Below are 12576 nucleotides of genomic sequence, written 5' to 3' on the forward strand. Positions count from 1 at the left end.
TGTGTACCCCTGCACCTGTACCTGCAGTACCTCTGAATGTCGCAATGCCCAGGTCGCAAGTTGGCTGAGCGGCAGTGAGACATGATCTGTTTTTCCTTTCTCTTCTTGTATTGCTTTGTCTTGTCTGTGCAAACAAGTGAGCCAACCAACCTGTCACTGTCACCTTCACCTTCACCTTCACCCGTACCGTCTGTACCGTCTGTACCTTACCCACCTAACCATGCGTTGTTCGGACGTACGGGGGGATAACGATCACGATATGATCATATCACTGTGTTGAACAGGTGATATGCTCTGCTCTGCTCACACGCACCCGGATCACATCACATGAATGACAGCGAGGACGGAGACAATATCAATCAATCAATACCTCGCATCGCACCATAGCCTAGCCAACAGCCTGCACGACAGCAGACCCACAACTTATTGATAGCTAATAAAGAATCTCTGGATGTATCAGACTCCCTCCTTGGTATCATGTTGTAGATGTAAACAGTAACTGTGGCAAGCCGACCGACGATCGAACTCCACCAATCCGATGGAAGACAGACGCTGATGTTGGAAAAGCGTAGGGTAGGGTGGTTGGTTCTTCTCCGGATTTAGTCTGAAAGGTATGTGTGTGTGTGTATGTACCCTGTTGCTCTTGCGAAGGTACTGAAGATGGAATAGAAGTCCGGGGTTCATCTACCAGTTCACGTCGCTCAGCTGGAGCTTTCTGGAGCGGAAGGCCAGGCGGTTGGCGCTAGACTTGTCCATTCTGGTGTCACGGTGCGGGGAACGCTTCTCCGCGGCTGGGGGCTTGGTCAGTATGGTGCGTGGGAGGGAGGAAGAGCTTGAGGGCTGGTTCTCACCCTCGGCGGTTGTTTCGGTCTCGGTGGTCTTTTCGTAGTTGAGAACCAGGTTCTTGATCCGCTGCTGTTCCTCGCGGTCGGCTTGTTGCTGGCTTCTCATGGCGACTGCGAAGCTGGAATCAGAGGGCAGGTCGATCGTGCGAGTCTAAATGATTATGGTTGGTAAGTGCTGCCTTGGTAGGAATAGTATGGACGCACCTGTTGCTTGTTTCCTTTCTTGGTCATCAGAGAGAAGGCCATCGTGTTCACAATCGGCTTAGGCACCTCCTGGGGCATGGGGATCTCGGCCGTAGCCTCGCGACCTGACCGCTTCATCGGCAGGGGAATGTCGAAGACACCCTTGCGCTCGAATTTCCGCGACTCCATGCTCTCTGCCATCATCTTCTCGAACTCGCGATCAAAGTCGGCTTCCGCCTCGGGGTCACGCTCCTCTTCTTGACGAGTCACAAAGATCTCTTCATCTTCGGACTCACTGTCGTCGTTCTTCTCGCCATTGGGTCCGGATCCCTGATGGTTCGTTAATACACTGAATCCGTTGGATCATGAGACACTTACTTCAGCCTCGGCCTCATCGCTCGATTCCTGGTCGTCTTCCGCTTCGGGGATAGCATCTTCCTCCAAGCCCTCATCCGAAGAGCTGCTTTCAGAGTCATCCTCCTCCGGGTCTGTGGGTCTCTCGGCGTTTTGCGTTTTGAAGTTCTGCGCAACAGCTTCGCTGAAGATCTGCGTGGCCTCTTCCAGATCAGTTGCCAATTTCCACTGGGGACGAGTCATCGAGAAGGTGTCCTGGACAAGGAAATCGACGTCCATCGGCAATGGGTCCTTGGTGTTCATGTAGTACTAGTCTGTGTTAGCCGGGATTCAGTAGTAAAACGAAGAAAAGATCGTACCTGGAAGAAAGTCAGGAAGAAATCGAGCTTCTTCTTCGCAGAACCCCGATCGAAACAGTGACCGCAGGTGTCAAGAAGCGTGCAGACCAGGCGGACGCGAAAGAAATCATCGTACATATCAAGCGGGTTAATCTTTCCGGGCATCGGCGTACCGCCCTCTAGACGATGTTAGTGATTGTTAAAGGCTGGCATCGGCAGACTTACCATGACCGTAAGTAACAATGCGATACAGGGTGTCGAAGATCACAGGCGAATCGATCATCTTGTAGTTGTAGAGCTCTCCAAGGTACTTGACTTCAGCGACACGCTTCTGGTTGAACTTGAAGTCGTTTTGCTCTAGACCTAGAGTGATCTGCTCGAGGATGTTGTCCACAACACCGATGACGAAGTCCTGATGGTATCTGTACAGAGCGCTGACAAGAATAGCGAGAAGGTGGATGTTGCCGTATTTGACCTTCACAGGTTTGCTGAAGACACGCTCCAAGATGTCGACCACCTAATCACCCAATTAGCGGATCCTCTGTAAACCAGGTTGAATACTCACATCCTGTTCTTCCCAGTGCAGTTTTCGGATCGATTTGAGGACTTTGGTGTAGTTGCGCTTGTTCATATCCAAGTAGACCAGTCTGCGAATGTAAGATTCCATGGGTGTGCGCTCCTTCTGCTGGATGGCAGGTCGCGGTGGCGGGTCGACGTAGTAAACCGCATTCTCGATGATCATCCGTTCCTGCTGACCCAGGTGCTGGACAGCTTTTTTCCTGCTGAGAGTCTCCAAGAAGGAGGCCATTCTTGGGGAGGTATCTGGGTTTCGAAGCAGATACCGTCCGCAGTTTTCCAGGAGATGACCGATGATTTCAATGTTCATGCGGGAGAACTCGTCCAGCGAGACCTTGAAGCAATGGAAGATGATATGTTCCGGAACCACGCCAAACTTGGTCAATTCCGCGAGATAGCGAACATTGCTCATCCGGACCTGGCCCAGGAACTCCTTCGACTTCCGGCGCTGAAGGCTTCGGAACTCTTCATCCAAATACGTGGTGATACCTTGCGGGATATCGGGCATGTACTGCCCAAGGGTTGCAACCAGACGCGAGTACAAGGGTAAAAGGTCAATGCGACCTTTGGGGACGTCTGAGACCGCCTTGATGAGCCTGTTCCGCGACGCCTTTGAGTTAAGGAAGCAGAAGTCGAGTGCTAGCTGGTCGACATGATCTTTGGTCTGCAAGTCCGGCAGTTTGGCGAGAAGTGCGTCGACCTGGGCTCCGACAGTCTTGCTTGCGATGGCTGTAGACTGGTCATCGGCGTCCGCGGCAGTCTTTTCCTCGGATTGTTGAGCTTGGCCGGTAGGTTCGGGCTTCTCTGCATCGGAGCCGGCTTCGCCGTCTGCCTTCTTCTTCCCTGCTTCATCGGTCTCGGTCTTTTTCTTCTTGGCATCCTCCAACAGTACAGCCGGCACCTTGCCTTTGAGGTCGACCAGGTTCTCGTAGAAGCGTCTTTCCTCCTCGTCTTCCCAGATGCCAGCACCCTCGCCTTGACCACGTAGGTATTCGCTCGCTTTCACCAAGCCGATTCCTCCACCCGCCCCGGAATCAGCGGTCTCCTTCTCAGCCAAGGCAGGCATTTCGGCACCCAGAGCCTCACACAAGACCTGAGTATTCGCAACCAGTCTCTCCAGCGATTTCGTCTGTCTTTCAAAATTGGCCTGGCGATCTTCGAAGATCTCACCACTCTTCACATAAGCCTCGGCATTGCGGCGACTTTGGGCGGTCAAGGCTCTCTGATCGCGGACAACATGAGCCTTGACGTCCTCAAGATACCTATTCAGGATATGCTTGAACCGAAGCTGAACCTTCTCCGGAGCAAGCGGGGGGTCGTTTTCCGCCTGTTCCACGCCCTCGCCGCCACCATTCGTCGTCTCTGCGGGGGCACTCGTCGTAGCACCATCCGCTTCAACAGTCTTCCTGCCCTCCTCAACCGTCTTCACACCGAGCACATCCCAACTAAAGCTCTTAACGAACAAAACGGCGAGTGGCAAATTCGAGTGATCGCGATCATGCCCAAGGAGATCCTTCAGCACTTCCAAAGGAAACGGTTCCGGCTCCCTATCGCCATCTTTTCCAGCCGACGGGGGAACTCTACTCTTAGGCAGGCCATCGGTTGCCTTGCCACCCAGGCCAACGACACCATCCTTGCCCTTCGCGCCCACATCGTCCGGCTTTTCAATATCGTCGAGAGTCTTGAGAACGCCCACTAGCCAAAGCTCCGTAACCACCCTCAGCAACACTCGGTGACGAGATAAGCGTTCCTTCTCCTCGCGCTCGCGCACCTCCTGCGTGAGGGCCTTCAACTGTCCCTTATCCGGCGTACTCAAGCCGCGTCCCAATAGCCATCCGATCTGCCTGGTGAATTCCGCAGGTCCGAACCGCTGGTGCAGTGCGCTGGTGATCTCGACGCCGGTGGCGATCTCTCCGGGCGACTTGAGTTTGCAGAGACCTTCGTAGCAGGCGGAGATAATTTCCGAGAGATACTTGTGGAGCGATAGGGTGCGAATGTCGGCCAGGAAGGTTTGTTGGGCAGCGGCGTTGACGCCGGTGCGGAGACGCTTGATGAAGGCGGTGTTCTTCTTCAGGGCGGAGTCGAGGGATTTGCTGACGGGGAAGACGTCTGTTCCGGGGAAGTTGAGTTGTTAGTTCGGGCAAGTGAATGCAGTAGTAGAGGTATCATCGTCGTGGTCGCCGTCGTCGTTATCGGGGAGGGGAGGGGCGCTTACCATTCTCGCCGGCCCAGACTCTCTCATTGAGAAGGCGGAGCTCCCCTGTCAGCAGAAAGAATCGTTAGCGATGCGTATTCCGGAGACGTGAGTCGAGGGTGGGGGGGTGTTGGCCGAAGAACGTACGCTTTCTCTGGCGATCCATTGCTTGCCGCCGTGCGGTGTGGTGTCACAGCAATTGCGCGCGTGAGGGGGAGATTTCAACTGTCAAGGGGTCCTTTCAAAGAGTGGGAAAGGAGAGCGCATGGGTGACTGGGACGCCACATTGGGGAGAGACGTGGCAGGGAGTGACGCGCAATGTCTCGTCGGAGAAGATGCAAGCCTTGAAGTGGCTGGCGGAGTGGAAGTGAAGTGGAAGTGGAAGTGAAGAAGAGCAAGCAGCACAAGTGGGCCGAAGGCGGAGGGGGACAAGCAATGCTTGCAGCTCCGCCCGGCTTCTCTCCACCACTACCACCACCACCACCATCAAATATCATCCTCTTACTTTCTCTTCTACGGGGTACCTGCAACTCAAATCAGTGCATCAACACTACGAACCCCATTCTCAGAACCGCATCATCAGAAGCAATCCATTATGCGCATCGCATCGTATTACAATCTCCCATCCCATCCCCACCAACCAACTATATCACAAATCCCCCAATCACTAACTGCAATATTTAAATCTCCCATCGCCACCATCCTCCTATCCCTCCACGCAATCCTAATCCCAGGAAAACAAACAAATTACTACTAGACAGCCGCATCGCATAATCCATACCCATCCATCGTCAGCATCGTCATCATCAAAAGCAGCATCATCGTCATCATCATCAATCATCAAGTAAAAAGAAACCCCCCCCCAATAACCCTATCCCAGCCCAGTCCAGTCCAGTCCAGCTCACCACAAGTACAACCTCGTCCGTCCGTCCCATCCCATCCCACCCAATATACCTACCTAATCACCACCACGGCAAGCACCACATCACACATCACAAAACCCACAAACACCCACATCTATTCCACCGCAAAGTCCCCCTCCCCCTCTCCCTCCCCTCTCCCTCCCTCCCTCTCCGAGAACCCCATTCTCCTCGCCTCCTCCATATCCAACAACCTCGCCTGGAGCTCATGCTTGCGGTCCTCCTCGCTCCAACTATAATGTCGCACAACGGGAGGCTTCGCCGTCTCGCCTAGGATGCGGGTGCTGGGGTCTTCAGGAACAGCAGTAGAAGTGGAAGTAGAAGTGCTGGGGGCGCTGCGTAGTCCGCTTGCGTCGGGGACGGGGCTGTCGGTGTTGGCGTGGGCGTCGGGGTTTTGGTCGTCGGTGTGGCGGGACTTGAGGAAGGGGATTGACCAGTCAACGGAGGACATTTTCTTCTTCTCTTTTCCCTTGGGGTGTGGTGGAGGCAAAAGGTGGTATACCGGTAGGGAGAGTGGATGGATGGATGGATGGATGAATGGATGAATGGATGAATGGATGGAGGATGGAGGATAGTGGATTGGTTCTGAATGTTGGTTGTTGGCGGTTGGGATCGTAGGTGTAGATGGAGCGAAGCGGGGATTATAATAAAGGCAACTGAGTAACTGAGAGAGTGATCGCTTTGATAATCACTCTTGATTGTTTGTAGATGTAGTATGGTGATATCGAGCCTGTATTGAGATGAGGATCAAAAAGAGAAGCCGCAGATGAGGTCGCTTTAATATGCCTCCGTCCTGCAGGGTGAGAACATGTCATACACAGTAGGACCCTGGAGTTGGCTCGTATTGGATAAGACAGCAATGCTGTCCCTCCAGCATCAACAATGGAATGCTGGGCCTGAAGTCATCCAGACATCATCATCCATCATCATCCCGGGGCCACACGTGATGCTGCAGCTTTGACTTTCACGAACCCTACTTTCCCCGCCAATTACTACTGACCAAATACTAAGAGTAGCACTATGAAAGATTCGGACCGAGACATGAAACTAAACGCTTTTGTTTTGATAACATACAGGTCATGATTGGTCCAAGGCTGATGCTGATGGAGGTTACCAACAACTCACTGGCGGACAAAACTCAGGGAAATTTCAAGGATCAAGGTCGTTGGCGGACGTCACACAAGGCAGGGAGGGGTTTTTGGCACCCACAAAGGCCCGGTCTACACCATCACCAGTAGAAACCCGGGACGCTTCATGGTCAATGTGGCCTGGGGCCGTCAGGAAACACAATAGACATCGCACGTGGACAAAAACAATACATCTGGCTTGGGGGCCGTTAATAGAACGCAAGAAAGGAGAATCTCCGTCATCATACACCTTCATACAACAACAACAACATAAAATCGACAGGGTATGCCCACGCCACGCTATGCGAGTCCTTAAAAGAAGAGGGGAACATTGCAAATATGTACTCAGAATCAAGAAAAGTCGTGTCAAATATTATCAGGGCGTTGGATACAGGTTTTCTTTTATTTCGGTTTGCGCCAGAAGTATTGCTGTGGACGGTCAGCGGTATATCAGGGATCATCATTGACGGTGCTTACCTTATGTTGTTTGCGGCAATTGCGGAGGCCTGGCTTTCTGAGGTCATGAACAACCGCCTCTCGACGCATATCGTCTTCATCGAAGTCGGGGATATAGTAATATTCGGCTTCGAGTGCTTTTCCAGCGGCGTCCTTCCCTTCCCGCGCGACCTTTCCGATGCACTTGGTCGTGTCCAGGATGGTACGAATCTCATCCTTCGAGGGGCCTTTCTTGGAATCTCTTTCCCGCTTCCACAGGGCGGGGGGGAGATTCTGCAGGATAGTCGAGAATGGGGTAGACGAAAGACGCGAGAATGCTAGCTGGTTGACAGCATGGTTCTGAACGCGTTCGGAGCTCTCATCGAGCGGCTCCAGCCTGGTGGGCACATTATCAGTCGACTCGGTGGTATTAGACAGCTGTCTCGGGGACTTGGCGGGCTGGAGTGGCTGGGCCGGGGCCTGATTGCGAGGACGTGCGGGCTGGAGCGGTGACTCATCAGCATTGAAGGAGGCCATCCGAGGGAGCAGGTTGTCGCCAAAAGGTCCGAAAGAGTGAATAATGGGGTCGTTCTCCTCATCATGGTCAGAGAAATCGTCGTGCTTGCTCAGATCACTCAGGTCACTTGACTGCGAGCTCTCTAGAATATCCTCGATGATTTGAGTGGCTTCAGCCGATTCATCCTCGGCTTTGTTGCGACGGACAGGTGAAGCCTCGTCCTCGTACACAACGACTGCATTACGTGAACGTGTTGGGGTATACAGGGGTGATGACGGAGCAACCAGAGACTTAACCGCCGGGGACGGGGAGACAGGAGAAGCCAAGCGTTGGCGCTCCACGTTGGGGCTTTCATGGAGGCTCCGGCGGGCATGAGCTGCACGTTTGGGGGTGGTCTCCTCCCAGGTCTGTTCCGAGTCGGTCGAGGCGTAGTCCTTTCTGTCATGCTGCGGCCATTGGACCAGCACACGGGCGTCGTGGACGTCGATCATAATATCAGCATCCTTGATATCAGACGTGAACGTCTTCCCCTTAGCCAAGTCATAGGTCTTCCCCTGGCAGTGCAGCTTTATTCCATTCCACCCCAAGCACATGATCTCCACTCTGTCGCGGTCGAACGGGTTGGGTGCTGGCTTAAAGGTGGCCTTGACGTGCACCCTTGATATCATGCGGTTGGCCGCGAGCTGGTGGTGGCACGAGGCACTCGATCTCCCCATCAGGACTGCCTCCCCACTCTCAGAGAGCATCAGGGTCGGGACAGCGGACAGCGGGGTTCTTTCGGAACTGGTCGAGGTGAAGGTACGTCGCGAGGCGGTCCGGGGCAGAGCCATTCGAGGGGGGGAGGAGGACATGATATGAGTCGACGAGGTCGGCACGGGAGTCGGATAGGTCGAGATGATTCCATGATCTTCGCGTGCTACACGCTTCTGCGGACGAGGGAGGGAGGGAGATGAACTCAATGGCTCGAAGGCAGGCAACAGGGCCGCCGGACGCTTCACGCCTGCCACAGAAGCAGTAGAACTGCTCCTAGGAGGCGAAGACTCCATGCTGCAATTCGACGGGCCGTGTGCCTCAAGCATAGACCCTAGAGGCTCCGATGCCACACGAAGAAGTGCCAGAGGGGTGGGGGGGGGGGTATTAAAATAGATCAATTGGGCTTCCGTCGCGTCGAAAACAGGTTTGGGGGTGGGTGGAGGAGGAGGGGGGGGGAGGAGGGAGGGAGTCTATGGGTTGTCTGTCTGTCTATGGGGGGAGCAGAGCAAATCGCGTGAGCAGGGCAGCAGGGAAGGAGAGAAAGACGAGATGAAGCGAGTCAAGGAAGAAAGGGAAGGAACTTTGAGTGGGCTTCACCCCCCAAGACGAGGGCCAGGAGGTTGGGAAGCAGGAAAATTCGTCTAATGGGAAGGACAAGAAACATTGAAGAAAAGGGTGAAAGGATGGTGTGTGGTGGAATGCCTGGCGGACCGGAGCGTCTCGTCCTTCCAGCGCGGAAATGCACGCTTACAGTCCGAGACGCGTTCGATAGGCGCCGGGCGAGGGTTCGTTGTGCTCCACCACTGAGCTCGCGCAGATTCTCGGTTTGACCGTCCGAAAATATGCAGTCCACCGCATAAAAGTATCTGTGAAGCTGGGAGATTCCAGACCTTGAGGTTTGCTGGGAGGGTGGTCCAATCCTGGCGGCTCCTTGAGTCCCTGAGTCCCTGTGGCCCTGTTTTGCTTCGGTATACGAGCCCTGCTGTATGTATGTATGGATGCCTCGGGCGGTCGACGGACACCCCAGGCAGGCAGGCCGCCCGGCGCGTCTCCGCGTCTAGGAGTCAGGTGCTCCGCGTTTTCTGGTTCGGGACCCGTGACTGCGCGCCTGGTCACGTGCTGTCGGGGCGCCCGGCCTCGACCAATGAGCGCTCTGCGCCTGGCCCGAAATAAGCAAGGCCATGTGCACGTTGCAGGGATTTCGTACAGATCGTGACTCGCCATCCCCCTTTGGACTAGCGCGTGTCGGGCGGACTGTCACCGCGGGATGACCTCAACTGGACTGTGACAGAGACTGTTTTTTATACTGTCATTCATGTTGACCAGTTAATAATGCAATTATTCCCAGGAAATCTCCAAAGAAGACTTTCTCTGGCGTTACCAATAATTTAATAAAGAAAAACTGGTTGTTCTTATGAGACTTGACATCTACACGCAGGCTTTCGGTTTCAACTCTTACACGGAGTACGCAGTACACCCCATGCCATTCAATGTTTCCAATATATATCCCGCCCGCCTAAACAGTGAACACACGATGTCATGTCCGCCACCTCATATATCCACCAAGGCATACACTGAGGGGCGGACTTTGAATTAGAAATTGAATACAGAGGAACAACCAATAAAACACGCCCCATATCCAACCTCCTCCAGCCTCACCCCCAAATACCCAATCAAGATAGAGTGTACGGTATGTATGAACGCATTTAGGGATGGAACCAAGAGGATCCGTGTCCGCATCCGCTTCAGGCACAATGGCATGCCACACATCACACTGACAGCAGCCCAGCCCAGCCCGCCAGCCAGCCCGTCAGCCAGTCACTCACCGACCGATCGATGGCTCCACTTATGCACATTCCCAAGGCCGGTGATATCAGATACGGTAGACCGTGCATGACGCATGTGGTTGCCGCACTGGAATGTGTCCACCGCCTCCCGAATACTTTATTACGTCCCAGCCCTGAGTTCGACGCCACTGTCAATATCCATGTCCATGTCAATGTCCCGCAATCTTCACTACAGACTATACTAGAATCCGGAGAGCTGGGAACGAGAAGAACATGGCAACATTTCAATTGAAAAAAAAACGAAACATACTACTGTACAAGTAACTGCGGGGTTATGACATGCTGAGCAGACCAGGCTGCCTATGGGGAATAAGAACAGGAGAGACTGCGGTTAGAAAGACGGAAGTCAGTGTTACTTTGCAGTAGAGAAGGTAAGGTCTAACCACAGTCGTCCCCATCAAACGAATGGTGACTTTACAAATGTGACAGGCTATATTCTCCAAGTCACGTAAGACAATATAGTAAGATACACAGAAGAAAACAAGCGCACTGGCCAGAGAATCATGAACAGGGTGAACAGAGGCGTAAAAAGTTCTTCTATTTGCAAGTCGCCCTTGCTAGGGTCAGGAAAGCGGGCTTGCCCAAGCCCGAGCAAGTGGCGGCTGATTGGGCCGGGTCATCGACTGCTTTAGTAGAAGACATAGGTGGCGTCACCGGAGAGAACCTCGACCTGTACGGAAAATGATGGTAAGCGAGAGACTTCGAATGGGAGAGAGGAAGGAAGCAAGGGGGCTTACAGTGCATCCGGAGTCGTTGGAGCCGGACTCGGAGTAGAAGGTACCGTCCTCGTACTTGCAGCTTCCGCTGAGGTCGTCACCCTCGATCTTAACGTTGAAGTCAAGCTTCTCGGTGGTGGTAGGGCTGTTCTGGAAGATAGAGAGCCACACACCGTCGTCCGCACCAACACCAAGGTTGATAGGAGCCCAGTTGCCAACAGCCTCGCTTCCGTTACCCCACTGGCAACCAGTCTCGGTGGAAACACCCTTGGGGTTAACGTAGTACTGAGCGGAGGTGGTCTTTCCCTCCCACTTGTAGTAGGTGTCGCCATCGGGGCAAGTCAGGGGCTGGGAGTCGCTGTCCGCCTCGAGGCCGAGAGGGATAGTCTCAGATTCGGTACCTGGAACTGTTAATGCCGTGCATCAGGATTATATTGGAGGAGAAGCTTACCAGGGTAGTCAGTACGACAAACGGCAACATAGTCGCTTAGGGAGTTCTTGGCGTAAACACCTCCAGTACCCTCAATGCAAAGCTTCTTCGACAAGGCGCTGTTGGTGAGGTAAAGCTTGCCGTTCTTGCACTCAATACCACCAACCGACTGTCCAGTGGAGCCCTGAGCACTGGGCCACTGGGACTTCTGGTAGCCCGCGGGGCAGGCGTAAGAGCACATGGCTCCATCCGTGCAGTAGTCGCCGGTCACAGCGGTGACAATGGTGTCCACGACGTCGTCGACGATAGTCACATACTGGATACCAGACCAACCGCCGATTCCAAGGTAGTCGAGAGCCACGGCACCGTACGCGGAGGGGAAAGTGTCGCAGGAGAGCTCGCCATCGGGGAAGTCCTCATCGATGCCGGTGGCAGTAGAGGAGCTGGAAGAGCTGGTGGCGGAAGCGGTGGAGGAGGCGTAAACGGACGCACTGCTGGTCCAGGCGCTGCTCCAGCTGGTGCTGGTGCTGCTCGACGAGTGCTTGACGGAAGCGACCTCGATGAATTCGGCAGCGGCCTCGAGAGAGGGCGTGGCGGTCGCGCTAGTAGCAGATGTAGAAGCGGAGGTGGTGGAGCTCGAGCAAGCGTCAAGAGGAGCGTCGCCGGCCCACTGCAGGGTCTTGCTGGCAATGCCTGCGCAGACCTCCTCGAGAGAGATGACCTTGCCGTCGAGGATGTAGGTGGTCACAGTGGGACCCGCAACAGTGACGACCTCGGTGTCGGGGGTGCGCTTGTGGTGGTGGCGGTGCTGGTGGTTGTGCTGAGCAGACACCAACGAGCCGGCCGTAGCCAAGGTGAGAGCAACGGTGTTGAACTTCATTGTGTTGATTCAAAGCACGTTGCGCGAGGTTTTGGGTATTGCGTCAAAATGTGGATCTAATCAATGGCAGGCGCCGGCCAACATATTAGCATGCGCTGGACTATTCAGTTATTGAACGGGAAGCCTGATTAACCGCAGAGCTTGGCCTGTGTTGATTCTTTGTCCCAACAAACGTGTGCGACCCGTGAGGGCCAACCAGAGCAACACTTAAAACCCAATTGCCTGGTGGGTGCCAGGGGTCTGCGGTGGTACTATAGCAGGCAACACCCAGACACCGGATAGAGTCAGAATGGGGGGCACCTACACAAACGTCACAGCAAACCAGTCGCGCGCTTCGCAAACAAGTCTGTACACGAACGAAAGTCCAGGGAAGGCAGTGGTTGCTCCAAGTCTCTAGAGAAAGAAGCAAGTTGCCGAGAATTGGATATGAGAGGACAAGGAGTGAGTGAAGGCAAGAAGTA

At 54.2% G+C, this 12576-nt stretch overlaps 4 protein-coding genes across 4 annotated transcripts; all 4 read right to left on the reverse strand.

Moving 5' to 3' along the window:
* Positions 1-684: 684 nt before the first annotated feature.
* BO70DRAFT_283151 (ARM repeat-containing protein) lies at positions 685-4656 on the reverse strand (the record flags this gene model as incomplete). The annotated part of the gene is made up of 8 exons (XM_025539075.1): positions 685-791; positions 852-996; positions 1050-1358; positions 1407-1691; positions 1742-1899; positions 1946-2237; positions 2286-4405; positions 4638-4656. The coding sequence occupies 8 exons, from the start codon at positions 4654-4656 to the stop codon at positions 685-687; spliced, it is 3435 nt and encodes a 1144-aa protein (XP_025403194.1).
* A 388-nt stretch (positions 4657-5044) lies between these two features.
* Positions 5045-6296, reverse strand: BO70DRAFT_358204 (uncharacterized protein). Its single transcript, XM_025542239.1, has one exon. It carries the CDS (start codon positions 5859-5861, stop codon positions 5508-5510), a length of 354 nt encoding a protein of 117 aa, XP_025403195.1. The 5' UTR covers positions 5862-6296; the 3' UTR covers positions 5045-5507.
* Positions 6297-6470: 174 nt separating this feature from the next.
* fhdA (putative transcription factor Tos4) lies at positions 6471-8605 on the reverse strand. The gene is made up of 2 exons (XM_025542240.1): positions 7015-8605; positions 6471-6966 (listed from the first exon to the last, which is right to left on the reverse strand). The coding sequence occupies exons 1-2, from the start codon at positions 8533-8535 to the stop codon at positions 6940-6942; spliced, it is 1548 nt and encodes a 515-aa protein (XP_025403196.1). The 5' UTR covers positions 8536-8605; the 3' UTR covers positions 6471-6939.
* Positions 8606-10548: 1943 nt separating this feature from the next.
* Positions 10549-12506, reverse strand: sun1 (SUN family protein UTH1). Its single transcript, XM_025548708.1, has 3 exons — positions 11257-12506; positions 10827-11206; positions 10549-10759 (listed from the first exon to the last, which is right to left on the reverse strand). Exons 1-3 carry the CDS (start codon positions 12113-12115, stop codon positions 10718-10720), a joined length of 1281 nt encoding a protein of 426 aa, XP_025403197.1. The 5' UTR covers positions 12116-12506; the 3' UTR covers positions 10549-10717.
* Between the last annotated feature and the right edge of the window lie 70 nt (positions 12507-12576).

The sequence above is a fragment of the Aspergillus heteromorphus genome (assembly GCF_003184545.1).
Source record: "Aspergillus heteromorphus CBS 117.55 chromosome Unknown BO70scaffold_2, whole genome shotgun sequence".
Lineage (NCBI taxonomy): Eukaryota > Fungi > Ascomycota > Eurotiomycetes > Eurotiales > Aspergillaceae > Aspergillus > Aspergillus heteromorphus.